The 27,863-nt window shown below is 39.6% G+C and overlaps 2 protein-coding genes across 8 annotated transcripts in view; one reads left to right on the forward strand and one right to left on the reverse strand.

Moving 5' to 3' along the window:
• Positions 1-9,816, reverse strand: part of wasf1 (WASP family member 1) — a 51,534-nt gene extending 41,718 nt beyond the window's left edge. For 4 of the 7 annotated variants that reach the window (XM_026319527.1, XM_026319526.1, XM_026319528.1 and 1 more), the window contains exon 1: positions 9,431-9,815. The gene's annotated coding sequence lies outside the window, so the exon portion shown is untranslated. Of the gene's footprint in view, positions 1-9,430 lie in introns of all 7 variants that reach the window. The other 3 variants (XM_026319521.2, XM_026319520.2, XM_026319522.2) reach the window with 3 other exon arrangements.
• Positions 9,817-11,415: 1,599 nt separating this feature from the next.
• cdc40 (cell division cycle 40 homolog (S. cerevisiae)) lies at positions 11,416-27,860 on the forward strand. Its single transcript, XM_026318197.2, has 15 exons — positions 11,416-11,620; positions 11,925-12,011; positions 12,773-12,902; positions 12,997-13,083; positions 13,214-13,353; positions 13,860-13,956; positions 14,313-14,452; positions 15,567-15,641; positions 15,795-15,840; positions 17,358-17,459; positions 19,641-19,756; positions 20,842-20,975; positions 23,415-23,491; positions 25,743-25,887; positions 27,348-27,860. The coding sequence occupies exons 1-15, from the start codon at positions 11,429-11,431 to the stop codon at positions 27,523-27,525; spliced, it is 1,746 nt and encodes a 581-aa protein (XP_026173982.1). The 5' UTR covers positions 11,416-11,428; the 3' UTR covers positions 27,526-27,860.
• Positions 27,861-27,863: the final 3 nt, after the last annotated feature.

A 27,863-nucleotide genomic window follows, 5' to 3' on the forward strand; every position in this document is an offset into this window, starting at 1 on the left:
AAAGAACACACAGACAAGCAGGAGCTGTTATCGCTTTTCCACATGATTCTTTGTTATCTATCCTGGTCAGTCAGACCTTGCCTTGTCTGTTTCCCCCCTCATCACTACACCCCCAAGTGTGTGTGTGTGTGCGCGCACCCATGTATTTGAGTCATCATGTCCTCGACAGTCCCACACACTGTTGCATCGTTCAGAAACCATTGCAATTAGATAAACACCTACCCAGCTTGCTCATTAGTCCACTGCTTCCCATTTCCTCACTCAGGAGAGCCGTTTACCTCACAACAGGTGAAGTAGCACCAGATCCTGTTTGTATCTTTACCATACTGAGCTGTTACACTACGTATAATCTCAGAAGTCACATGTGTGACTACTTTCGCCCACTCTTCTCTAAAGGGTTTTCAAGCTCTTTGAAAGACAAGTAATTTTGCTGTCCTGTTTTTATGACTTTAAGCACAGTTTGGAGATTTGTTTGCAATAAAATGTCTAGACTGCCAAGTTAACACAGGATACAACAAATTTTAAAAGTTAAAACCATTTTTGGCAATTTGGTTCAAGAGTGTTCATTTCTTCTTTATCATTTTGGTATTTTGCTTTTATTGAATAATATGGGATACAAACCATGGATATTGCAGTAGAACCAGGGATGTTGCATCAGGACGCCCCAAGAGACTCAATTTCACTTGTGCATTTAGGCATAACTTGGTTAACAAAGCAGCATCATGACAAACCTGAAGAAATTTGCAAAAGCCAAATGCAGCTCAACAAGTGTCTAAGTGACAATGAGAGTAATGAGGCTGGTTACTCTTCTGGAATAAGAACACTGATGCTAATTCAATGGAAATGTGTAAGCAAATGCTTAATGCATTCTCTAGTGTGGTTATTAGTCAACTTAGATATAATTAAGAGGCATCACATGCTGAAATAAACCTGCAAACATATTCTGCTTGATCAATGCTGCATTTGGAAATTTGAATTTGAAGCTCAAGGCAACATCTGGCCTGGTGAATAACTGACCCAGTCCGTCTGCTTTCTCTCTTCCACAGTAATGTTACCTTTGTTTGAACTCGCTGTAGATCTGCATAAAAAACACTGATCTAGCCCGAGACACTGCTGATGTCCACATGTCCAACTAAGACATAATGTTCCAGCAAAACTGGCTGTCAACATTTGCCTCGCTGGAGGCCGTCAGCACTGACTGTGCAGCTCTGGCTTATGTAAAGTAGGACAAGAATAAGGCATACAGACATGTAAGGAACACAGAGAAGGAGAGGAGATGAGGTAAGACGGGGACATAGAGAGAATAAAGACAGAGGAAGCTAACAAAGAATAACGGAGAGTGAGACAGATGGAGAAAGAAGACACTCAGCAGCAGCAGCAGCCGCAGCAGCCGCCCCAGCAGTGGGGCCAAGTCTGGCTGTCAGCACCTATCTGTCCTCCAGAGGCTGGGCCGCACAAGCCAAGCTCTTGCCTTGGGTCACCAGTAACATTCATAAAACTACAAAACACAATAGCAAAATGACCTTTGACCTTATCCTACACCACAGCATTGACCTACATGAGCTGCTGCTTTACTGTTTAGCTGGGGGAGGATGGTTTTCCTTCAGGCAGCTAACGCCAACCTTGTTTAACCACAAACAGTGGTCTGACATTTCGCCAGCAACGGCTGATTAACACACACACACATTTTGAAGACAGAGTAGTTTGGTGCTTAGTCTTAATGACGTTTTTCTACATGTATCTGAAGCTCAGTAATGGACAGTGTTAAGATCAACTGCAAATGTTCAATTTATTTAAAGTCAGTGACTCCCCTGCTTCATCATCCCTCGTCCCTCCACCCTAAAAAGCACAACCTGGCAAATGAGAGCCTTGTTACTTCTGCAGTCCATGTGCTGCTATTCACAGCACTCATGCAGGCTCACCATGGTACCAATGTAGGGATGTTTGTGATTGTTTATACATAATTTAGTATTATATTATTGAATTTAAATGTACACCTGTCATATTAACATGCCTAGAAGCTTAGAAGATTTACTGAGCCTTTTTCTCCTTATTCCAAATTCTTTTTCAGATTCTGCCCCTAGAGATGTGTGTTCTATTTATCAAACAGGTGCACGAACACCTGTCATCTGAGATACACCCCACACCCTGCATGTTAGTCACTGAAGTGCATCTCTCTCCTTATGCAATGATAGAAGGACTGTGCAAATAAGAGGTGAAGGTAAGTGTAGTTCATTGTGGATTCTGGAGGATTTAGTAAGGATCAAGGACTGAATCCATGTAGGAAACCATAAATCACCAACCAGTCACAATTGCGTAAGCGACAGTGGTACCTCTACATGCCGACAGTGCCAGAGCATGTTGGTATAGTGACATCTAGACTCAGAAATCAGCCTTAAAGTGTGACTTTACCCATTTTCAACTTGATGACTATGGCTTTACTTTAGGGATTATATGTACATGAATGAGATTAAACTTCCCTCTGCCTTCTCTATATTAAAATATGTCTGCTTCCTGCTCAAAATCCATTATAGAGCCCTTGAATAAAAACCTAAGAGGCAGAAGACAGTTAATAGCAAAGGGACTCGGGGCTTCCATATCTCTACATCACTCAAATTGAAATTTGGCCAAAGTTTTTTTTTTTTTAGCTTTAAAAGTGATCATCTCACTTCCAGATCGCAGTTTGTATAATTTCAGCACAGAAGCACAGTAAAGTGTCTTGTTCATAACGTTATGTGGGTCAAAGTTATATGAACACAGCTTGGTGCAGAGCATCTTCAATACTCTGTTAGTTGCAAAAACAAAAACACATAGGTCAAAAAACAAATATTAAGAAAAGACAAATGCAACAGAACATACAGAAAGAAAAAAGCTTCAGTGGGGATTTTCTACACTAGAGATGCACACTGGGGTTTTTGACTCTTCACAATGGTGTTTTATTTTAGCTTGCTGCTCAAAGCCAACTTTTTTGCTAAAACAGTATTTCTCTGCCTATTACAACCAGCAGAACCCTGTGGAAAGTCCCTTGGAAAGCAGTGGAGTGGCAGGCAGTGCAGTTGTTGGAGTTTCTGTCTTAGAGTGCTTTATTGATATATAAACCTTTTTGTTTGTTTTATTTTTTTTTTTGGAGCAGGCGGGGAGGGGAAGGCCAAGGGTGTTCTGAAAATAATTGCACATCTACTATCCAACTAAAAAGGTGACTTTGTTTTAAGAAATTACTATTGTCCAGCATCAAATTTACACATGCTCAATCTACAGCTAATATGGCCGACCTTCTAGATCCACGTTCATCTCATTGTTGTTTGTATTAAAGATGCCATTGACAAACCAAGTAAGTGTGAATACGCGTAGATGACGTGTTGAAGTGATGAAGTCGTCGACAGTAGCAGAGTAAGGAAAGCACAACAATGTGTTAAATGTATCACCGCTAAAAATGGACGGTAATGGAATACTAACTTACAAACATGACAAATTTCAACTATAACTATCTAATCAATTCGCTGTGAGTGTGACACGCTCTCAGCCACACTGCTGAGCTCTGCCTTGGTGCTGAAAGTTTTGTGTTTTTTGTTGTTTAATCTAACTGGTGTTGGTACAATCACCAGCAATTTTGCGGTTCACAAAAACAGTTCAGTGGCAAGTATATATATATATATATATATATATATCAAGAGGATGATGGATCACAGTCACAGCTCGCTGGTTGGCTGAATGGCTACACTCGACCCTCCGAGGGAATGAATCACATTCACACATCCGCCATCTTGTGGTCCAGTCAGTAGCGCTAGTACAAAAAAAAAAGCAGAGGGATGCATACACACAAGTACACCTTGGTATATCGCATGTTCCAGAGCAGGGACAGGGAGACCATGCCCATAGGCACTGTCAGAGTCAAGAAAACCAATTATTAGAGTCTCTTATTATCACTAATGTATATGAGTGCAGAAAAATGTTGATGACAGTGTTGTCCCTCTATTATATAATGGTAGACTTGACACACTCAAGCCGTGGGCATGTGTTTATAAATGAAAAAGCATTATGTAAGGGACTTGCCATTGTCTGAGATCCAAGCCCAGAGCTTGACGTTAGACATTGGCTTTGATTTCATCATCATATCAATTTTAACACAGTTTAGATAGGCCTGGCAGTAGATAAGCACAAACAGCTACCACCCCCATGTCTTTACATTTCCTCTGGCAAAGCACTGAATGGTGGATGAAGACTACAGTAAATAGTCATTCAGTGAACCACAACTCCATGGACTATCTTCATCAGATGTTTTTTACTAGTAGGAATTTCTTAACCTGTATTTGACCCCTGCTCTGGAGCAGCCGTCTGTCCTGGTGAGCTCACAGCACTATGTTCTATGATATGCACTGATAGAATAATTGCTGAGTAAGCCCAATTAGAGTAGTATTCTCGCTGAGGTTCTAAGTGACTTTGGCATTTACGGCTAATCAGTAAAGACAAAAGACAGGCAGGCTTTTCTCCACTTCTTATTTTCCCATCTGAGACACTCACAGTCACTACTCTGCTTCTATCTGGCACAAACCAGGCAGGTCTTGTGGTTAAGCCTCATGCAAATCCAAAGTGAAGCAGGATCTTGGTTGAGAGCTGTAAATGAACAGGCGCAGGCAAAATTGTGGACAAACACACTGGGACATTAAGAGGCGACTCCCCTTTTGCTCTCATTCTCTTTTCTTTCCAACTTTCCAACGTTCCCTGCAGCAACGCTCAGTAAGCTGTGGCCTTGCTCTTTTCCTCTTTCAGATATTATATTTATAACAATTTTTGTTTTTGCAGGCAGTTTATGGTAGACATGACGAAGACGATAAGAGTGGGGGTGTCAGCTGCAACAACAGCCTTGAGCTAGAAATAACCAAAGTGTGGTACATTATATGCTTCAAACCATCTATTGCAGCTTTTATTTTCTACCTCATTCGTATCTCTAATCTTTCCTTTTCTACCTGTGAACCCAATGAAAACTCAGTGCGACTGTAACTAAACACTGACATCTTAGTCCTGACAGAAAGGTTTCAAACTGCAGATTGGACAAACGAGCCCTGTGTCCCATTTCTCCAGCCTCTATCAATCATCATGCATCACCGGGATGACTAGGGCATCGGCCGACAGGGAAGAGGAGAGCAGAGTGAGGGGTACGAGAGGGAGAGACAGAGGAAAAAAAGAGAATATACTCTACGTTGTGCTACACATTATGGTAGTGTTCACTATTTTGCTTATCTTTGCACATTCAAATCTATTCAAATACACCCATAGAGCTAAACAGAAATACAGGGTGACCTAAAATGGCTGTTACATTACACTGTGATTGTTTGGCTATAATATACACTAAAAAGTACTAAAAAAAAAGCCTAATCATAGACATTGAACACACACACACAGTGAGATACACGCCCAGTGGCAGGGCTGGGGCCCATTGAGGAGAGCCCTGTATCCAATTCACTCTTGGAACAGACCGAGGCTATTGTGCTGAGGAAGGTATCAGGCTACATTTACCATCCAAGCATGCACATGACACCAGGTGAATGGCCTCAACACGCCATATTTTTGTCCATAATTCAAAGTTTTTGGCTTTAACCTGAAAAAAAAAAATCCAGGTCAGTCACAGGACTCCATGGGTCTTCATTTCCTTTCTGTTTGCAACAAAGTCATAAGCACACAAAGGTAGAGTAGGGTGTTAACAATGTCTTTGAAGCCAATATTTTTACTGTTATAGCTGTATGTTATCAGGTCTGAGCCACATTTAGACTGGAATTCCAATAAAGTTCTCAGCCTCAACAAATAACATTATTGTTTAATGGTGACAAGCAGGAGTGGCAGGGTGGGGCAGTGGTGAGCACTCACAGGTTCAAACACTGCTTGGCCTGTCTGCTGGAGTTTGCATGTTGACTGTCTGTGTGGCTCAGTGTCCAAAACACATGCAGATTAGGTTGATTGGTGACTATAAATTGCCATAGGTGTGAATGTGACTAGTTGTCTATCTCTGTGTGTCAGCTCTGTGACACACAGACACTCTGTGAGTAGCTGAGTCTGCTGGGATTAGCTCCAGTATGACCGCACCCTTTGTGTTACTCATGATGCAAATACAGCTAGGCTTAAAATTATAAAAGCAAAACAAAAGCTAAAGTGATGCAGTGAGTGACAGAGGTATTTCATATATTCAGACACAGCAGCTGTGGTCAAACACTGGTAGCAGAGGTGCTGCCTCACAGCGAGTAAGGACCTGCTCTTTCAAATATCAAAGTGACAGGTGACTGAAAGTAACTGCTGTGGTACTTTAGAGAGGAACGACAAAAATGATGAGGATCAATCGTAGAGCTGATTGGGGGTGAGTCTGAGCTCAGATGGGACTTCTGTGTTTTTGTCCTATTGGCAGTGGCAAACAGGTGTATGTCAGAGATACTGTCAACACCCTCTCCTCCCCTGGGTGATGATGAGAGAGTGAAACAGGCTGAAAGAGCCATAATGACAAATATGAACGGCATGAGAGAAAAAGATTAAATATAATGAGGCTCTGCAGGAAAAGTCAGAATAAGTGAACATCAGATCAGATAATGAAACATTCCTGTCTGATATTGTTTGGACAGATGGCAGTATTTATGTTCAAGATAATATATCAAATCATCCTTAAAAGTGCTTGAGGTGCTACAAAGTCTTGAATTTCATTTTACTGATATTGTAAATATTTTTCTATCACTCTGCAGTAAGATAAAAATGTAAAACGCTTTAGCAAATATCAGTGCTATGATAAAGGTGGGCTGACAGCTCCTATTCCTTGAGTTGTGGAGAAAAGTAATGAAACATGCAAGAAAGAAATGTCGACAATTTCTCAAATTGAAAAAGTAGGATAAATAAGAACATGGTAAAGGCACAGAGAGACAGTCACGGTAACTCTGCCAGAGCAAAAAGTCACAGGCGAGGTTAGACATGGACAAACAGGGAAGGGGGTGAAGGAGGCAGTGGCAGTAAGACACAAGGAGCACCAGTCAGCTGGGTAACTGAAGCCTGGTGTCCCTCTGACCGTCCAGTTCAGACCAGGGACAGAAGCAGTATTATCACACTGTGGGCCTGCCCAAGAGGAAGAACAATAGCTCCTGTGTGCTGGAGCATCCTAACAGCTGGGATATAGGAGCTCTGTCATTGGCTCCACTAAACGGCACATAAAGGGGGCGTTGCACATTGCACACACACACACACAAAATTTCTTTCTCCCTGCCCTTCCCAGAATCCTTTGCCCACCTCCTTCCCACCTCCTCCCCATGCCAGGCAGTCATCACACATTTTACTCATCTTTTTCCCCCTCTTCTCTCTCTATACATTCTTTGATTATTCTGCATGTCCTCTTATCACCCCACTCTACCTCTGTGGAGAAAGACAAAAGAGCACAAGAGAAAGAGATATTCTTCTTGCAAGCATGCGAATGCCAGCGACTGGCAGAGGATCAGAGAAATGTCAACAAATAAGAGAGGTCCAAAAGCCTCTGCGGGAGGCATGCCAAGGCTCTTCTATCACAAGGGCCTCTGAAACACAGAGAAAAACATGGGAACTGCAAACTGTGCAGGAATGTCATCCCTTGTAGCAAAGAGTTCACAACATGTTCTCTTCTAGTCTGGGAATACACCTCCCCGGATAAAACTGAACACCTGTTATATAGATTCACTTCTCAAAGAAGAGGTTATACAGATTTGTCTACTTTTCACCTGATCTTTATGTGGTTCTGCTTGCTCAAAAATACCAAATATAAACAGCAAAGACACAGGAGGTAACACCACTTAGGAAAAAACTTGCCTCTAACAAAACATCCATCCATCCATTATCTATACCAGCTTATTCCTATTTAAAGCCAACTTCACATTCAGCCAATGTAGCAAATGTTTTATGAACATGTATGATACTTCGGAGCTGCTGTGAAACCTCACCTATAGGTTTCGCTCAGTCATACGATAGTTTTGGATGCCACTGCTGCAGACTGATACATTTAACAGCTGCAAGGGGCCTCTGACTATTTTGTCCAAGGCATCGGAGCTGCTTTCAAAAACCTCTGGTGAGACAATAATACATACTTGGGTAAAGTAATTATTTAAACTCATAAGAAAGTAATCAATTAAATAATATCGTTTAACTTATATACATCACAATGGAGCTAATGCACCTACATCCCACTTAACCCCTATCGCTTGTGCATTAGCATTATTATGTACTTGTAATACATCACTGGCACATACTGGCCCCACTAATCTACTGTCACAAGCAGCAGCCACAGTTGCTTTTTTTTTTTATCAATGACTGCAGCTGATCTTTGCAAAGACAATTCATTCATCACTCACCACCACTGATCTGAACCCATATTTCTACTAAAGGCTGATCTTACACTGTCACTGCACTTATAGAAGCAAACAATGAAATATGCTGCTTCCTTCACAGTAGAGTAGCATCCCAAGCCTGTATTTATAATTAGATTTAAATGGACATGCTGCAGAGGATATGGTCAGTTCACACAGCACCACACGACCTGGCATCGTGTAAGACAACCAATATTTTCAAGCTGTCACCAGCTAAAAAAAAGTGATGGCTGCACAGGAGACACTATAAACAACACTGTTCCTCATGTCCACTTTCCTCGCTGCACTTGAAGTAGTACAAAGAAGGTTTCGAATTTCACAAAGCATGATTTTCTCTGGGCTGCAGGCTACCATCCCCCCATGACTGCAAACCAAGCTGGCTGGAGAGTAGACCCCGGCCCCTTTCCTCTCTCGTTTCTCATATGGGAAAATTAAATACCGTAATAAAAAAAAAAAAAAAACACATACACACACACACACACACACACATACAAAAACCGCAATTCACACTGTGTCAAAGTGGAAGTCTGCTCCGGGTGCGAATTAAAGACGCGATATGTGGCATGTCCTTAGCTCTAATTAGAGCATTTGTGAGACATTTGCAAATATTTGCTCTCCGGTTTCTCACAAACATGATAGTCTTCAGTCTCGAGACGCTGCTGCGGGAGCTCATGCAGATGTGAAGCTTTGCAGTTCATCAGCCTTCAAACAGACCCGGTACACATCTGTGCATTTTATTACTCATTAATAAACTCTGGTCCTGCGCTGTTAATAAAACCCATTACTGGTACTTTTAAGGTTTTGGACACTTTGGAGTCTGAACCCTGCCTCAGCTTTCACCTATGGACTAAGTTAATGTGACAGTGATGGCCAGCCAGAGTTGAATTACCGAGCCCGTTATTAGTCCTGCGGCTCCGGTTTAAGTGCAGTGTTATAACACGGTGATCGGTTTTAAGGTTAGTTGCTGTTGGTTTGACACACGATTGTTAAGGTAATGTTACTAAAGTGACATTTTTTTAAGTTAAAAAATGTGACTCCAGTACACGGTATTAAAAAAAATAGCCCACCTGATACGTTTGTTAAAATCCCTCTTATTTTTTTTCCATCCTTACTGAGCAGCAGAGCATGCCACCGTGTCCAAAAATTTAAATCCCCGGGTCGGATCCATGATTGTACTGCCTCCGATGATCAAATGTACTCCTGCTGGAAGAGGCGGCGGCGGAGAAGATCGCAGACACTTATTTCCAAAGGTGCCCTCCGGAAAGATGTTGCTGAAACTGTTAAATATCTAGTTCCGTAAAACTAAGAAAATGATACGTAAGAAGAGAAAATGACTCGGTTTTACCTGTATGTCACGTTGGTTTGTTTTTCGCTAGAACGAGTGTGAAATGACTTTTGTTCAGGACAAAATTACCCCATTATTATCGGCAGCAATGGTACGAGCCACTCTATTGTTGGGGCGCGAACAGCGTCCCGTGCAACTGCTGTGTGTGCTCGTGGGAAGGTCGCGCGTAACGTGCGCGCTCGCGTCATTGGCTTGTTATCGCGGACCGTCACGTTGTGCTGACCGGTCGATTTGAAGGATTTGATTACTCCAACCCTCGTTGTGTATAAAAATCATGTTACACAATGAATGATCTCCTGCAGTGAGCCGATGTACTGTGGACCAGGCCTCATGCCCAGTGGTCTATCTGGTGACTAAACCCTGCTCTCTGCCCTTGTCTCCATCACTGTTCTCCCCTCTCCTTCTCTGTGCTCTCAACCAAATAGCAAATCTAACATCCAATGTTACAAAAGGCATAAATTGAACCGGACAGATTTATATTACTCTAATTGAATACTGAGTTGTTATGGGTAATTCATTCAGGTAATGTCACTTTGACCTCTCTTTCTCTCATGAACCAGTTTGTTTTCTTTGAAAGAAAAAAAAAATCCTACACTTAATTTAAACATAAAACTGAATAATAATGGCAGTGTTTGAAAATACTGCACAGGTTTGGTATTTTATCCCCACTTAAACTAAAGTAATAAAAAGCATCAGTTCCATTAGCTCATTACTTGGCAAGTGTACAGCTAAGTCAGCTAAAGTTTGACAATATTCACACCGTGGAGCTGTAAACACACTTTCTAAGTCACAGTAATAACAACCCAATGTTCACAGTCAGAACAGTCAACAACTGTAGTTGCTTTATTTAATCTCCACCATGAAATCCATCACTACCTTTTTCTTCTTCTACATTGTTTGTGTGTGGTGGAACAATGTGTTTGTGAAATCTGACATTAGTTAATAATATGCCTAATGATTAATTATCATTTTAACTTTTAGTTATGCTGAGATGAAATGTAGGTGTGCTTGAGCACCCATAAAAAGGGTCTAAAATTGCCCCTGGTGTTGTTGCTTTTTGCTCCTCAGTCATTTCAAGTGTTCAAATTCTACCTTTTCTACAATACTGACTACCACAGACCAAAGAGATTGTTTATGGCTGCAACCAACGATTATTTTCAGCATTTTCATATTATAGGCTCAATTATTTAATTACGTTTATAAAACTGTATACTTAACAGTAAACTTTTCTAATTGGCAATAGAAATACAAAACAAAGCTTTATTACAGATCAAAACAAGATAGAGTAAGAACAGAAGACAATCAATAGCCTATATATACAGATGGTAACACAACAATACACTAAATTAAAATACACTAAGTTCCCATCCCTAGACAGTTACATCAATGCCTCCACATTCTGGATTGGTATTGGTTTACACTGAACCCAACACTGGACAAACTCTTAATTATTAATTAAGTTATGAATCCGGCAAATAGACTGTGTTACCTTGTGCATACACCATGTTTCATTGTCTATAAATGTGATGACTAATATGAAAGTTTCAAATTACTTGTTTTCTCAGACCATGTACTCAAAATAAAAGAAAAATCGTGAAACATGCTTTATATACAGTCAATAGGTCAGACCAACAGTCTACAACTATGACAGCGATTTTTATTTTATTTCTCACAACGGAAGTCCCGCCCTTTTGCTTCCGCCGAACTCACAACATCCAAGATGTCTGCCGCCAAAGCTTCCCTCGTTTCGTACGGTAGCGATTCTGACAGCGAAAATGAGTCAGAATCCAATCCCAGGGCCGAGAAAGTGGACTCCGTTGACCCAGAAGCCACGTCTCACCTCAAGCCTCTGCAGTCTGGACACACAATGTCTTTGGCTGTTCTCAATTCTGCTCCCGAGGTCGCCGTTAAGGTAAGCTAACCGAGTTAGCTAAGGTTAGCTTAACGTTATACCACTAGTTACAGTTATTTAAACGCCATTCTCAGTGTGCTTAAACCTAACAATAGTAATGTCGCAACAATGAAAAACTGCGACACAAGTACGTGTTTAATGTGTAGTGTTAACAGTTAGCTACCAAACTGTTACCGAAGTTGTAGCTTTAGCAGTTAGCGGCTAAATCATAACTAATCTGGAGACATAACGTTAACGTTATTGAGGCTGTTTGGTGTGAGATTACAGTGTTTGTCGAACGCTAATTTGTACTTCTTCATGTTAGGAGGCTGTTGAAACTGGCACACACTTGGACCCTTCGTTGAAAGAAGTCACTTATAACCCGACATACGACACTATGTTTGCACCAGAGGTGAGTCTCACAAACTGCGGTCACTTTACATGCCGAAATGGGCTGAGCTGGCCTTTGTAAGCAAAGTTTCTTTTCCTGAAGGTTCTTACATTTATTTTCCTGTTAAAAGGTTTTATGGTCCAGAAACCCTTGAGAAAAAAAAGTGGTGATTTGCGATATTGGGCGGTATAAATGAATTTAGACTTGACTCGACCACTTCTCACACTAGTAAAAATACTAATCAAAATAAACAAACATTTACAGTAGTAAAGATGTGAATTTTTAGGATTTGTTGGACATTTGAGGTTGTCACTCTGGAGTCGAATACATGTCACTAGCAGACATGAATGAACCATCAACACAAAAAGATCAGCTTTGACAAAAAAATTGAGCATTAATGGCTTCAAAAGTCAAGGCATTGTTGAGCTTGCTCACATATTTAGGTAAATATCTAATGTACTGTGGTGTGTTGATCATACAGCTTAAATATGGAGTTTTCCAGGTTTTTAAGGGGGAGTAAAGCAAAATGCTTTTGCTTCTAGCTGCTTGTCTATCAAAAACCCTCTCTAATGTTACGTGTTAGAGCATTAATTCCAGTATTTGTTGTTCATCAAATAATATCACATCTTTACCTCCTTCTTTGAATGTTATGCCTTATATGGTTTATTATGATCTGTTGTTGGCAAATCATGTTTAGTAGATACTTAAATAGAATGATCATGCAAAGATCATCGTATGTTACATTTTAGTATTGCTAATCATGTTGTCTTCCCCTTTTGTAGTTTGGACCAATGAACCCATTTAAAACCCAGCAGATGGCTGCCCCCAGGAACATGTTATCTGGCTATGCAGAACCTGCTCATGTTAACGACTTTATGTTTGAACAGCAAAGGAGGACTTTCTCCACCTATGGTAAACTCATGATCTCTGCCTTGGTTGTGGTCTGCGTAAGTGCTTTGTTTGAATTTTAATGACCTTTTTACCACTCTTTCCTCTCTCCTAATAGGTTATGCTTTAGATCCATCTATTGACACACATCAGGTATTCTCTAATAGCTACATTGGTGCAGTAGATGAGGCTGAAAAGAATAAAGGTAATCATTAATAACATCGTATTCATTTTATTTCTAAGGTGCTTGTTTGCTTCCAACTCTATAAATGAGACTTACTTTAATGTTTCTTACTGTGGTTCAGGATTATAATATTTAGTGATGTTTCCTCCAGGGTTAACGGTGTTCGAGAGTGGACACAAAAAGTCAGAGAAAAGGAAAAAGGTCAAAGGCGGAGACGCAAAAGATATTGACAATTTCCTTGGACCATGGGCGAGGTATATAGATGAGAAAGATGTGGCCAAACCTTCAGAGGTAACACTTTGTTCATCATATAATATAACGATTTTCTTGCTGAGTGCTTACAAATGTTGCTTTTTCACATAATTAATCAACTTATTACTTAATGCCTCTAAACATACATTTGTGCATTTGTGCTGTCAGTACTAACATGGGAATTCTTTGATTATTGATATTTACACAGCACAGCATAAATCAACTTACCTGGGGTAACCAACTGTAGCCTTTTTGAGTGATGTCATATGGGTATATATATATATATATATATATATATATATATATATATATATGTAAGTTTTTGTAATCCAAAAGCATACTGCATTTTAGTTGATTACACACTCAGTGGTGCACATGTTTTTTTACCTCACAAACACAACACATATCTCTCAGAAACAACTTTAAAAGTGTTGGCCCAGGGTGTGCATTTGAGAGTAAACTCATTTTAGTTTTCTCAGTTTTTTCATAACCGTATGCAGGAAGAAGTGTGTAATTTCCTAGTTGTGATTCATTTTAATTTACAGGAAGAGCAGAAAGAGCTGGATGAGATCACAGCCAAAAGGCAAAAGAAGGGAAGGAATGAAGAGGACGCGCCAGCAGAAGAGAAGACCATTCTCCACGGTACTGTAACCCTTTTCCTTTAGTGAGTGTGTCCAACTCAGTTATTCTGTCTTGTATAAGCCTTTCTGCTGGAAGATAGCTGATTAGTGGCCTCCTGATGTTCAGAAATGATTAATCACTACCTTTAAGCACAGAGCTCATCCATTTGTTTCGTTATTGTGTGGTGTTTAAGACTCTTGTCTCTGCTGCCGTGAGGTGACTGATGATAGATTGTCAAGCATCTAATCCCACAAGAAACTTTTGAAAAACTGCTAAGGATGCCTGGCAGTCAATGCTCCTTTAAAACATATACCCAAATGTTGCTAGATTTATTTATTTTTTTAACACAATTCTTTTTTTTCTCTCTCTTTCTACAGTCAAAGATATGTATGATTACCAGGGGAGGTCCTACCTCCACGTCCCACAGGATGTTGGGGTCAACCTGCGTTCTGCAGAGGTTCCAGATAAATGTTACCTGCCAAAGAAACAGATTCATGTCTGGTCTGGTCACACCAAGGTCAGTGGGAAGGGACCTCCAACATTTGTGTATCTGTGTGTACATCAGTGTCACTTTATGAACCAGGTTAGAAGTTTTCAGCTAAAAGTCTGTATGTTTGCTAACAGTAGTAAGCTCTTGTACTGCAGTATTGTTTAAAATAATTCTGAATTATAAGATGGCTGTAGTGTCACATTGTTGTTGGCGTGTACATAGAGAGACATTTTTATTATGCAGACCTTGTAAGAATTTTTCAGTGAAAACTTTCTGGCTATTTTTGAATAACGAGGTAACGCAGTTCTATATGAGCCACTTCTTCCTGATACAGTAGTCTATATGTCTCATTCAAAACACAGTCTTTATAGTTTAATAATGAAGGCAAACACAGGTTTCCAAGAAAGATCTGATTCAAGCTTTAGATCTGCCAGTGTACTTCAGTAAGGGAGAAATCACTCAAGTTTTAAATTGGATCCTATCGGCTTTGTGCAGGAAGTTAAAGTCTCCAAAGTCTCATTTGAAATACAAAGAGGTTTAACAAGGTAATGTCTGTGAAAGTGCTGATGCTGAGATAATAGATAGAGGATGGCCCGTACGGTGTCACTAAAGTTTTCTATCATATTTTAGAGAAAAGTTTGGTAACTTTATAAAGTGTAGTCCATGGCCACACTCTAATTATTGATGCCCTTGACTTTTTTGGATTATAGATAAAAATACTGCAAAAATAAGGGGTGTCTTTATAATCTAAAAATGTACATAAGCATGTTAGCAATGAAATAAGCTGTAGCAATGGGGTGGTTGGTATGGTCCAGCTAGAAACACAAATCCCTTAGATGTCATCATTTGTAAAAAAAATATAAAAAATGGGGGCGGGGTAATGACATTATATAATACATAATTTGAAATCTCTTTATAAATGTTTAATGGCATGCATTTTGCCCACTCTGCCCTCTTTAAAAATGTTTGTTTTCCAGTTAAATCATAGTGAGCCCAAAATATTTAGTACTCCATTTAATGTGGTAAAAATATATAGAACTGATATGTCAACATTACTGGATCTAGGAGCTGTAGCAGTGGGTACCATACTCATGTTAGAGGGACAGTTAAATTCATAACAGTTTCTCTTCTTATTCTCCAGGGTGTCAGTGCTATCCGACTGTTTCCAGGCTCTGGTCATCTACTTCTCTCCTGCTCTATGGACTGTAAGATCAAGGTAAAGGTTCAAACTGGATTATTTTATAATTGTAAAGTGAGGCCATGACTTTTAAAGTTTTCTTGTACTATACTGCCTTTGAGGACCTCCGCAATCAACCCCATGAAAAGTGTTGTAAAACTATGATTTTCTCTTTTTGATTTATCTCCACAGCTGTGGGAAGTGTACGGTGAGAGGAGGTGTATTCGGACATTTATTGGTAAGTTAGCAGTGTTCATCAAATATCTCTCTCCAAAATGATATTTTAAATTTTGATAAACCATTATGTGAAATTGTACAAGTAACAAAATTCTGTGAAATTTGCCTTTGGCTTATAACCTTTATATACAAATGTGGCTCATTAGGAAACTTGCTGACATGAAATATCCTCAGGGGAAATACACAGCAGTGACACACTGAGTTCAGCATTACTAGAACACTAATGACACCTCTGCTCATTGTTGACAGAAATTGTGGGGATATTTTCTTTTGGAATACATTCCATCTTAGGGGTTTAGGCTAATGCATGCAGGTCACCCTTACACTCCTCCCAGAGACAGCACACTGTCAGAATAAAGATTGTTTGCAGCCATGGTTCTGCTTGTCAGCTTCTCACATAATATGCATAATTCAGCAGTGCAGGGGCCGAAGGGAATGAGGGGCAAGGGTGGGCACAAGACAGAGAGAGGAGCCAGTATAATAAAAGATTCTGATTTATTTATTTTTTATCCTTCTCTGACATATGGAAATATTCTATTTTATGTCTTATTTTTATTAGTTTTCTTTCATTATAACGTACACTCTTGTTTACAATATTATTTACTTCTTTTACTTTGCATTTGTATGTCTTATGTATGTCTTGTATGTCTACACTAGACATCTTGTATGTCTAAATTAATTAGGAAGGGACTAAATGCATGAGATGCACATTTTGTGTGTATTATATGTGGAAGCAGTCTGGGACTAAGGGTATATTTGATGACGTGCATCTGTTTTTAGTGCTTTGTGTGTGGTACTTGCAAACACACACACACCTTAAAGGCTTTCTGCACCATTGGTGTTGCCTTTAGTCTGCAAGCAAATGGGGTTAGAGCAAGTGAGCAGGCAAGCGCTTAGCCTCAGTGGGCTCTGTTATCACCGTGGAAACCGTGTATACCTGATAAAAGCCAGCTTTAACAAGGAGGCGTCTCATGCGCTGAGCCCACAGGACCTCTCATCGCCTAACACTGTATGAGGGAGAAGCCAATGGACTGTATGGATTGGGATTAGGCAAAGAATAGGAAAAGGTTGAAAACAGTTGAAAAAACACATTTTTTTTTCCTTTCTGCTCTTTTGCTCTCCAAGCTCATTTAGAGATTCCGTTTCCCTCATCACCTGTGGTCCAATTTAACTCGTTCCTCAACATCCCTTACTTTCCTTTACCAGACCTCACATTCCTGAGATTAATTCAAAATTAAGACACAGCAGCTCGGAGAGATATGGAATCAAGACTGGGGAATTAGGAAGTTTTATGAAATATTTTTAGAAAAAATATTTTTTCAGTTAAATTTTGACCTTCTTGGAGTGCTTGGCATTGCAAGCATTTAGTGTTAGGGTAGCGACCCGTGAAAGATCTCTGACGCGTCATCATGGGTTCAGTGTCTCTGAGCAAGACAGCAAACCAGCAGATCTTGACACAGGAGAAATGCTGATGAATGTATCTCTAATATGTGTGTGGATTTTCTCTCTGTGCATCAGGCCACAGCAAAGCAGTACGAGACATTTGCTTCAACAACAGTGGCACCCAGTTCCTGAGCGCTGCCTATGACCGCTACCTTAAACTCTGGGACTCTGAGACAGGTAGGCTCTTCCACTCTGACATCAACAGACTCTTCACTATTGTTCTCACAGCCTTTTGTTGTAGTTCAGTTGCTCAGTAAGATTAAACTATCAAACTATATGACCTAGGGTTGTCCATTTGGACAATAAAATGCGAGAAAAATGTGACAAATATCCATCCTGATTTCTTAAAACCCAAAGTGACATCTTCACATAATTTCTTTCTATTGATAAACAGTCTAAAATCCAAAGATATTTTGTTTACGATCAGACAGAGCTCCTTAAGTCATGAATAAAATGACCTATTGTGATTACAGAAAGCTATTAAGTTAGATTTGTTTGTCACACAAAATAATCAGCGTACAAAAGTACTTTACTTGGCTTCATTAAGCAGATTTGGAGCTGGATTATAATTAGATGAAATGCCCCTGTACCCTATCCTTTTTTTTTAAGCAAAAATTTTGAATGTTCTCTAGTTCTAGCCCATGTTTGAATATTGTATTATTTTCTTTATCTTTAGTTATAATAAACTGAGTGTTAGTGAGTTGTAATGGCCATTACTTTTACTATTTTCTGAATTTTTGTAGATTAACAATCAATCAGTGAAGAAAACTGCCTGCACATTAATGGACAATAAAAGTAATTGTTTGTTGCAGGCCTAGCTGTGATTTGCCTACAGATATATGCCTGTTTATATGGAAGCCATTGCCACGTTAGTCCACAAATAGAGAGACATGTCATGATTTCCGGTTTGCATAATAATGTATAGCTTTTTATTTTTAAAGTACAGACATTAAAATTCCACTTTGTATAAAATAGTATTTTTAGTTACTCGCAACCCTGGCAGGCTTCTTAGCCAACTGCACAGCATTGTGGAGTTTTTTTTCCTTGTCCTTTAAAATTGCTAGGTCTAATGAATTAAACTGTACCCTCTCAAGAGGGTAAGACCTCCAATATCTGTAACCAAATTACAGATGACCTCCTTTAAGTGTGTATATTTGAATTGTATGTTAAAGTAATGGTGCCACACACTTCCCTGTTATCTTTCTTCTCTATTCATCCATCTTCATTTCTAACCTTACTCAACTCAAGTGCCTGTCCAGCAGAGGGCAGAAAAGGGTTAAATCCCCCACTTGTTGATAACAGGATTCCCTTTGTAGCCACATTATACAAATCCTACTTTTACAGTTACGCAGTCACAGTATAATAAATGAAATGGCTTGTCAGAAGTCAGTTGTTGTAGGTTTAGTATAGACTAATGAAGAAAAACATTATGACAAGCATGAATGTTTCTAACAGGTTTTAGCGACTTGTGCCACAGTAGCCATCCTGTTTGTTCAGAGTATCTTGCCCTTGTAGATCCATAAAGCACTTGTTGATAGTTTGTTCCTCGTAGTTAGTTCCGATGTCAGGTACTCTATTACTCTTATTGTTCTGGAGGTCTGACTCAGTCTGGGACTCAGAGATGTAAACTAGTGTGGCCATGACAATTTGGTGCTTGTCATAGTCACTCAAGTTTTCACACCTTCCTACAGCCAACACACTGGCTACGAGAACAGATGTTTAATTACTGCCTAATATATTCCAGACGTTGATGTGCTGATATGAGATTGCTATGAGATAATCAACATATATCTTTTTAAGATGAAATTTATCTCTGTAGTTAATACTGGGTTGGTCATGGTCTGTCCATTGTCCCTGTCAAATAAGCTTCTAAATAAATAAAAAGTATATGCATGTTATCTGTGATAATGTTTTGGGTCATCATTGTAAATTTCAGCAGTTGTTTCTTTCCTAAAGCATTGCAGAGCAGTAGGAGTGTAGGAGGTTAACTTGTACATTTTATTCTAGATTTGCCCCACTTGCAGTTAAGGCACTTTCTGTTATACAGTCATGATTTTGAAAAGCCTTTCTTCTGTTCTTAACAGCCCCTTTGTGTTGTAGCCATTTTAATTTCCTGTTTTGTCAGCTCAGCTGTAGCAGTGTTGGTAGCATCATTCTTGTGACTCACTACAGCTAAAGGAACAGGGAAACACAGAATTTTCTGTGTTACAGCTGTGCTGTTGCTGCCTGCAGGGACAGTGCATTGAACATTGTAGACTATTCCGTTAATTTTTAAACAACTTGAGTATACCTTTGTTTAAAAAAAGCCACTGTGGACTATTCTGCAGGTCTGACTTTTCAATTTGCCTCCCTCCACAGGCCAGTGTATCTCCCGCTTCACCAACAGGAAGGTACCATACTGTGTCAAGTTCAACCCAGATGAGGACAAACAGAACCTTTTTGTGGCTGGCATGTCTGATAAGAAGATTGTTCAGGTAAAGCTGGCATTTGCTTTATTGCCAGCAAGTCAATTCAGCTTCCACCATCACTTCATGTGTATTTCCCAGCTGACCAAGCACATGCACACATGAATTTCTGTGTATACATCCTGTGCCCACAGAGGCATGAAATGCACTTCCATCTCATCTTCCAGCACTAGTGTGTGCATGACGAGGCGTTCAGAGGCTGACAAGACTAGGGCAAGTGATAACTCACAGGCAGCATTAGGGTGGAAAAGCAGTAAAGGGAAGAGCATAATCTGGAGGAAATCCATAACTAGCAGTTCATACTAACAAGAAATCTGTTTTTAGAAGGAAGTAACCTTGAATCTCTACAGATGAAACTATGAATTTCTGTGGGTGTAACAAGCTCAAAGAACAAAACGGGGCATTAGCTGAGGAAAGGACTTCATTTTCTACAATTCATGTTTATAAAATTTAGGACTACCAAAGAAGGAATAAGAAAATTTGATTTTCATTTTACTTTCTGTCTCCTAATGATTTAGATGAACAGTAGTCATTACAATATGTGGCCCAATAATCTGAGTAAATAATAAATCATGCCTCTCTCTCTGGGTTCAGAGAACAGATGGCTGCTGTTGTGAGCAGCCAAAAGGATAACATTTAAAGAAAAAAAAAAAAAGAACATAAATAGAATTGGAAGTAAAATCTGTTTGGACAGAGATACATCCTATTTTTGTTGCTTGGGGGCATATTTAGTGTGGTTTTATTTTTTTTTTACATTTTAATATGTGCATGTTTTCTAAAATAAGTGTTCAAGACTGAGACCAGTTTAACTGCTAATCACTGCCACCACACAACTGCAGTTAAGCCATTTTACTACATTGGCACAATTAAAACTCCGAGGCTCTCACAGGCCATCATGTGACTTTCTCTTTGTTTCTTTAGTTGAAGCAAGAACATTTGGATTTATTTTACTATTCAGCATCCCACAAAACTGAGAATATGTAGTAGACAGTAGTTTGGTTTCATTTTGTGAATGAATTTAAATAATCCACTTTGTTTCATTTTGACTAGTCATCTATAAATCTGTTTACCTCCTCTCTGTGTCTCCCTGACAGTGGGACATCAGGACAGGTGAAGTGGTTCAGGAGTACGACCGTCACCTGGGAGCCGTCAACACCATCACCTTTGTTGATGAGAACCGTCGGTTTGTCAGCACATCAGACGACAAGAGTCTTCGAGTTTGGGAGTGGTAAGTACAGATTACTTTCCTCAGCCTGAAATCCTGATGCAGTATTACACCTTCTAGGAGGGCATATAATTAATTTCCTCAGTGCTTAATAGTTTATAATAGAAGACTGATTGCATTGGACAGCAGCACACAATAAGCAAACTGGGGTCAAACATTTAAAATACAAGTATATTCAGACCTCTACTGTTTGCTGAAGAACCTTTGCACTTCCTTCATTAGTTATTTGTTTTGGACAGTTCACCCAGCTGTACTAATTATATTCTCTGAGTATCTATTGTTTCACAGTAGTTTCTTTTTCCCTCCGCAGCTAACATTTCAGTGATGATTCCAGGAAATGTGTAGTATTGTTAGGATGACAGGTGTGTTAGGATAACTGGCAGTTGAGGTTTAAAACAAATTTTCATCATTTTTTAAATGAGGCCTAGAGGAAGACCAAAGAGGAGGTTCTTGGATGTAGTGAAGGAGGACATGAGGATAGTTGGTGTGGGTGAGGAGGATACAGAGGATAGGGTTAAATGGAGGCAGATGATTCGCTGTGGTGACCCCTGAAGGGAGCAGCCGAAAGGAAAAGAAGAAGTTTTATTTAAAATCACAGAAACACATGTATAAATGTTAAGCAACTAGCTGATAAAGGAAACTCCTTGTGGAATCTCAGGAGGAGAGCCTTTTTCCAGAATTTCCCAGCCCTTCATTAGAGTGCGAAAACAGATTAACTAGTAAAACAAACCCAAAAAAAATTTGTTTTTCCTTTCTTACAGTCTAAGTTTAAGGACAGAATAAAATGTGGACAGAGCAAAATGGACCAAAAGCAACATATCCCAAGGCTCTACTTTCTAAAGTTGTTCGGGAGGAGGGGGCTCCCATGGGCTTTTCTAGTGCAGCGTGGGAGCGAGCAGGCGAGGGATATGTTAGGCCAAAGAGTGGCTTTGCTATTCCTTTTTCTCCCACGGATACCACCTGGCTAGGAACCCTCACCTCCTTCCTTCAAGCTTACCCTCCTTGTGGGAGCGGCCACGTAGCCGCATTAGGCTGAATTTATCAGAAGTCTCCTATAGCCAGAATAGCAGCAGTGTCTGGCAGAGGGAACACTGGATGGTTATAAAACATTCTGAGGCAGCAAGTCATTCACATCACGGTGCAAACACCTACATGTGATTCAGATTCTGTCCTTGTTGTCACACACATACTCATGGGTTTTCTGGGGAGTTAATCTGTAGCAGAGTTTTATCGTCAGGGAGCAGAGTTAGTGTATGTATTGGAGGAGGCTTACAATCAATACAAAATGTGGTGCAGTTTGCCAAGAAAGAGAGTTTACACTTGATCATAGAGACATCATTCAGAGAGCAATGAAACTGTCGGTTTGGAGGAGCATATGGGATGATGGGTTGAGAAGCAGATCGTGATTATCCTGACCCTGTAAAAAAAAAAAAAAAAAAAAAGCCCCCGCAGCCCAAATTTAATCAATTCTCTAAATATTTGGTCTATAGTATTGACTGAACCAAAGCAGAATTTTAAAGAATTTCAAAGGGGAAAATGTTAATTTATTATGCAGTCAATTATGTTTACTGAAATTCACTTTTCCGTATTAGTTCCAAGTTACAAACATGTCAGTTTCATTTCCTTCTCAAGTGTTTTTATGGTTCTGATATTTTTCCTGCAGGGAGTGATGCAGTATCAATCTCACATCAGATAACCTTGTTGACAAACACTAAAATTCATATGTTTGTTTTGCGATTTCCTCATACTTGATCAATGTGAAACACAGCAAACAGTCTATCATGTGTTATTCATAGATTGTCAAGCATTTTATTACTCATTACATGAGACAGAGACATAGCCTCTTCTTAAGCAGATAGCAAGATGAGTTCGTAGTTATTGGTTTTTAGCACTCACTCGATGCCAAAAGACACATTAGTTCCACTTATTCTGTTAGTTTGCAGTGAGTCCCAGAGGTTCGTAGGAGAAAAAGAAAAAATTGGTATGCTGTCATCCTGGCAGCAGCGCTGCACTGTAAATTTAAATGATCTTTTGCAGACCACTTCAAGTCATATTGTCAAGTTTTCCTCTCTCCTAAAGTAGAGACAGAGCAGAGGATAAAAGAAGGGGAGGAAGGGTGAAAGAGCCAAGAAGGATAAATAAATAATTGGTTGCCGATACGGTCGGCTGTGCAGCATCAAAAGCTTTTTTTCAGACCACACTGCATGGACTTATTTACATACCGTAGCTCTAATGGAGATACCGCCTGTTTTCTCACTACACCCATTTTCTCTTTAGTAACAAGCCTTTTTGAGATGGTATAATGTGCAGCTGAGATGGTAAACCACAGCTCTGTGAATGTTTTTCTTTTGAGTTCTCTTTGCTGCAGGGCTGCTCAGGTTATTCTCTTATCCAGTGTTTAACCCATCTTCAGGTGTACTCACAGCACTTTGCCTTTTTCAGGGACATCCCTGTGGACTTCAAGTACATTGCCGAGCCCAGTATGCACTCAATGCCGGCGGTGACACTCTCTCCCAATGGTGAGTAGGCAGACCATGGCAAAACACTCAAAAACATACAATACAAAGGACTCAGGGGGAACATCTGCATATATTGATAGATTGAAGTAGATTCACACCTGTCAGTGTTGGCCATTGCTCTGAAGATTAAACAAAGGCAGGGTTCATTCAGCTAATTAAATTTATTAGTAGGAATATCCAGAACTCACTGAGATCAGGTTCAGGCCAAATCCAGGCAATTTTATAGGCAGATATTGCCTGATCCATTTCCAACCCTTTGTTTGTGTGCCAGCTGCCCCAAACACCCCATTGAGCGCTGTTAAAAGACTGTAACTTGTCCTAATGCAGTGGTGTGAGGGAGTGAAGTGCAGAGTGCACAGCACCCAGCAGTTTCAATTAATGAAATGTCAGTGTGCATCAGGGAGAAATGAGAGGAGCTGCAGTCAGTGAAAAAAGCTTTTCCTCTACTTGAGTGAAATTTCTCTACTGTACCAAAAGATGAGGATAGTCATGTCACCCACCTGAACTGTAACAAACTACTGTAGGACAACATATTAAATATTACAATAAGTATTGACATTTTGCCCAATACCCTTATTTACGTCTTATATATGAAGATCATTACTGTAATATGAAGCTGCAGCCAGGAGATGGGCAGTTTAGTTAGCAGGGGAACACTGCTAGCCCGGCCCTGTCCAAAGGTTGTTAATAAAAAGCTTCTCAAGTGTTAAGGTCGTCAGGCAGAGACTACACCCTGCCAAGATATAGATCAATACATAGCAAACCATACAACTCCTACTTGTATTTGTGCTTTTTTTTTTTGTTAAACAAAACAAGTGGTAACATGTTATTTATTGAGCTTTAAGGGTGTTGGTAGACAGATTTTTATTTACCTTTGGAAAGAGATGATCTTAACTATTTCCCCCTCTTTCCAGTCTTACTGCTGAACAAAAGTAACTCCCTCTTGGCTGTAGTCTAATATAGAGCAGCATTGAGCATCAGCTAAGTATTGACAAGAGGTCAAATGAGCGTATTTCTAAAAATGTCAAACTCTTCCTTTAATGCAGAGCTAGTACATACAAATATGCTCCAATTGGCATTGCATGTTATGTAATACAGGTTTGTTGTAGGCACTACTGTGCAGCTGCATTATGGAAGAAAATGTGAGAAATATATGTAGATATTGGCTGATAATTAATATGAAGGGATTCAATTCAGGATTAAAGACAGTGATGTGTGGTCAGAGTATTTTTATTTAAGTATTATGCAGACATTTGACAGTGAGCAATGACACCTTATATAGATATGAATGTGGCATTGTTCTTGTTTTTCTCAACACAGCTTGTTTCTGTCTATATTTGAATAATATATGTTCCCAGTTCAGTTACCTCTTACACATAAATAGCATACAGGTTCTCTGTCCTGGCTCCATGTCCTCAGCCTCTCTCATCTCATCTCCTGCCATCTTAATGAAAGAGACAGAGCCTGAGTGCGCTGGTCAAATTGGCCAAGTTGTTTTCATTCTCCTGAACCTGTTACATTTGACATTTCTGGACAAGAGTGTCTTTTTCATTTCGGCTTTGTGAGGGAGGGTGTAAGAGTAGAAAAAACACATATACACACACACACAAACAATAGATGTCTGTCACATACCACATTAATACTTTCTACCATGTTTCTGTTCATTAAGTGCAGCAAGTCGTGTAATGCTTTGACACTGAGGTTGCTGCCTCTTATCACCGTCTAGTGACTTTGAGACTGCTTTTTTTGTCAGCAGCTGAAATGCTCTGTAAAGTAAATCTCAACTGGGCAGCTGCTGATGAAAAACCTCTTTTCATTTTTCTCCTAAATTGCCTCAATCCTTTCCAATGCAACAGCAGAAAGATGAGTCCATGGCCTTTTTCAGAGTGTCCAAATTTCTACATTTCTGTTTGTATTAACTGTTCTTCAGGCATGCTTTTACCAATTACCATCCACCTATTGTTACAAATATTAATGTCTCCCTAAAGTCAGAGATGTTAGTGTTGGCTGTAGAAGCAAACTAACAAGACTGTACTAACAAGTCAGCAGGCACTTTAAAATAGTATTTAAAGTTTGGACATGTTTGCATGATACTTTGACTATTTTACATATGATAATATTTGAATATAATTCTTTTTTTCACTGATTTGATAAGCATTTAATATTATGCTACCACAGCAGTACCGAAATGTCCAAGCATCACTTGGAATTAGCTATTAACTTCATGCTGCTTGCTTGTTTCTCAACCCAGGTAAATGGCTAGCATGCCAGTCCATGGACAACCAGATTCTCATCTTTGGAGCCCAAAATCGTTTCAGACTGAACAAGAAGAAGGTCTTCAAGGGCCACATGGTGGCCGGTTATGCCTGCCAAGTGGACTTCTCCCCAGACATGAGGTAAACCTTTATGTTGGTACTCAATTATCTGATGAAAGGCAATGTCGCTGTGATATTGGAGGTTCTCACATGACATTGATAGTTTACAATTGTTGTCAATAACAGATCAGGAGTATGGGGTAAGGTAGCAGTCAATACAAACGTGCATGTACTAATAGATGTGTGCATATTAGTCTATGGTTGTGCAGAAATGAGTAAGTTTTATTTACACAATAGTTTACAAAAGCACAACAAAATGTCTTTTGTATCTCTGATTCAGAAACATTTTACATTGTGGTTTCTTCATTATGAATAGAGCTGACAACCATGACTCAGCTGTCATAAATACATCATGGTCATCACAGGCATAATGCATTGAGCTGAACACACCTTCATTCCACACTCTGCACACGTTTAAAGTAACTATGCATGTAGTATTTGTTTATTTTTTGTTTTCCGTCTTGGCACCAAGACGTTAACTTTGAACCTGTGCACTGTTTTTGGAATCGATGTGTCTTTTGCTTGATGCATTATGCCTGTGACTTATTGTTAAATCATGGTCGTCCATTTGTATTCATAATGAAAAGAAGACAAATGTAACATTTGACCTAATATTTTATTTTATTTTTTTATTCATTTTTTTAGTCTTAACGCTTAGGCTTATGCTCTCATAGACAATACATACTGCAATACGATACATACGGCATATATCATGTAGTGAATAACTTAATGCGCAGCCATAGACTAATATGCATGCATGGCTAATAGTACACACATCTTTTTTGAGAGCTACCTTACCCCATACAGGCCAGGAAGTATCTCTCTCTTTAAAGTCAGTTGTCTTACTGGTGAAAACCTGGTAAAAGTTTAAGAAAAGACAGTGTGATACATATATTTCTGCCTCTTAGCTTATTCCCTTAAATAACTAGTTGTTGAAGAGCTGTAGAAAACAGCCTCTTCATGTTGTCTAATGTATAAGCTCCACAAGTACAGTGAAATTTGCAAGCATCAACTAGTAGTTTGAGAGCATGGTTTTCCGAGCAGAAAGAATCTGGGTGCCAGCGCAAAGTTTTGAGCGCAAGCAGAGGAAAATTATGCTCTGAAACTACCAATTGATGCTTGTGAATTTTGAAAGGTTAATAATGCCATACACAAGGAGACCTGACTAGGACAGTCCAGAACCCTAATTTTAGCCTTATTTACCCTTATTTTTAGCCATATTTTTTAAACACCCATTAAGAAAAATTTTCTTTCCTCTTCCCACCCACCACCCACCACCCACCTTGGTGAACAGGTGTCATTACTTCCTTTCAGTACCCATGGCAACACAGGAACTCCTGGCTACACTAAATACCAAAAAATTTAGACTCCCACCTTTTGGCAGGTGAAGTGGAGACAGAAGTAATTTTTAGCAGTGCTAATCTTTCCATCCTCACCCACTCCCTTTCTTGTTTTTCCCTGGACTTCTTCCTTTCTAACAGCTATGTGGTGTCAGGAGATGCAGATGGAAAGCTGAACATTTGGGACTGGAAGACTACCAAGCTTTACCACAGGATCAAGGCTCATGACAAAGTGTGCATCAGCGCCCTGTGGCATCCGCATGAAACCTCAAAGGTCATCACCTGCGGTTGGGATGGACAAATCAAACTCTGGGATTAGAGTTGTGTCCTGGTGTGGGTCGGACGATTCTGGTATGATGGACAGAAAGTAAATAATGGATTAAAGAGAGAGAAGGGGACTGTTTGTCCCAACGATTTTGTGAAACACTTCTGAGTGAAAGCCACAGGACTGGCATCCAGTCTTACTGTGAACAGTGGATTTTTGTATCCCATCGTGAGAGATTTAAGGATAGATTTGGGATTTTTCAAGCTGGTCTTAAAACAGTATTGTTCTGGCACATAAGTATTACTTAGTCGCCTTCATTTTACTTAGTTTTGACAGTGAACCTAAAGCATATCACATGGAACATGACTAATACACAGGACCAAATACACAGA

This window comes from Mastacembelus armatus, chromosome 24 (genome assembly GCF_900324485.2).
Source record: "Mastacembelus armatus chromosome 24, fMasArm1.2, whole genome shotgun sequence".
Classification (NCBI taxonomy): Eukaryota; Metazoa; Chordata; class Actinopteri; order Synbranchiformes; family Mastacembelidae; genus Mastacembelus; species Mastacembelus armatus.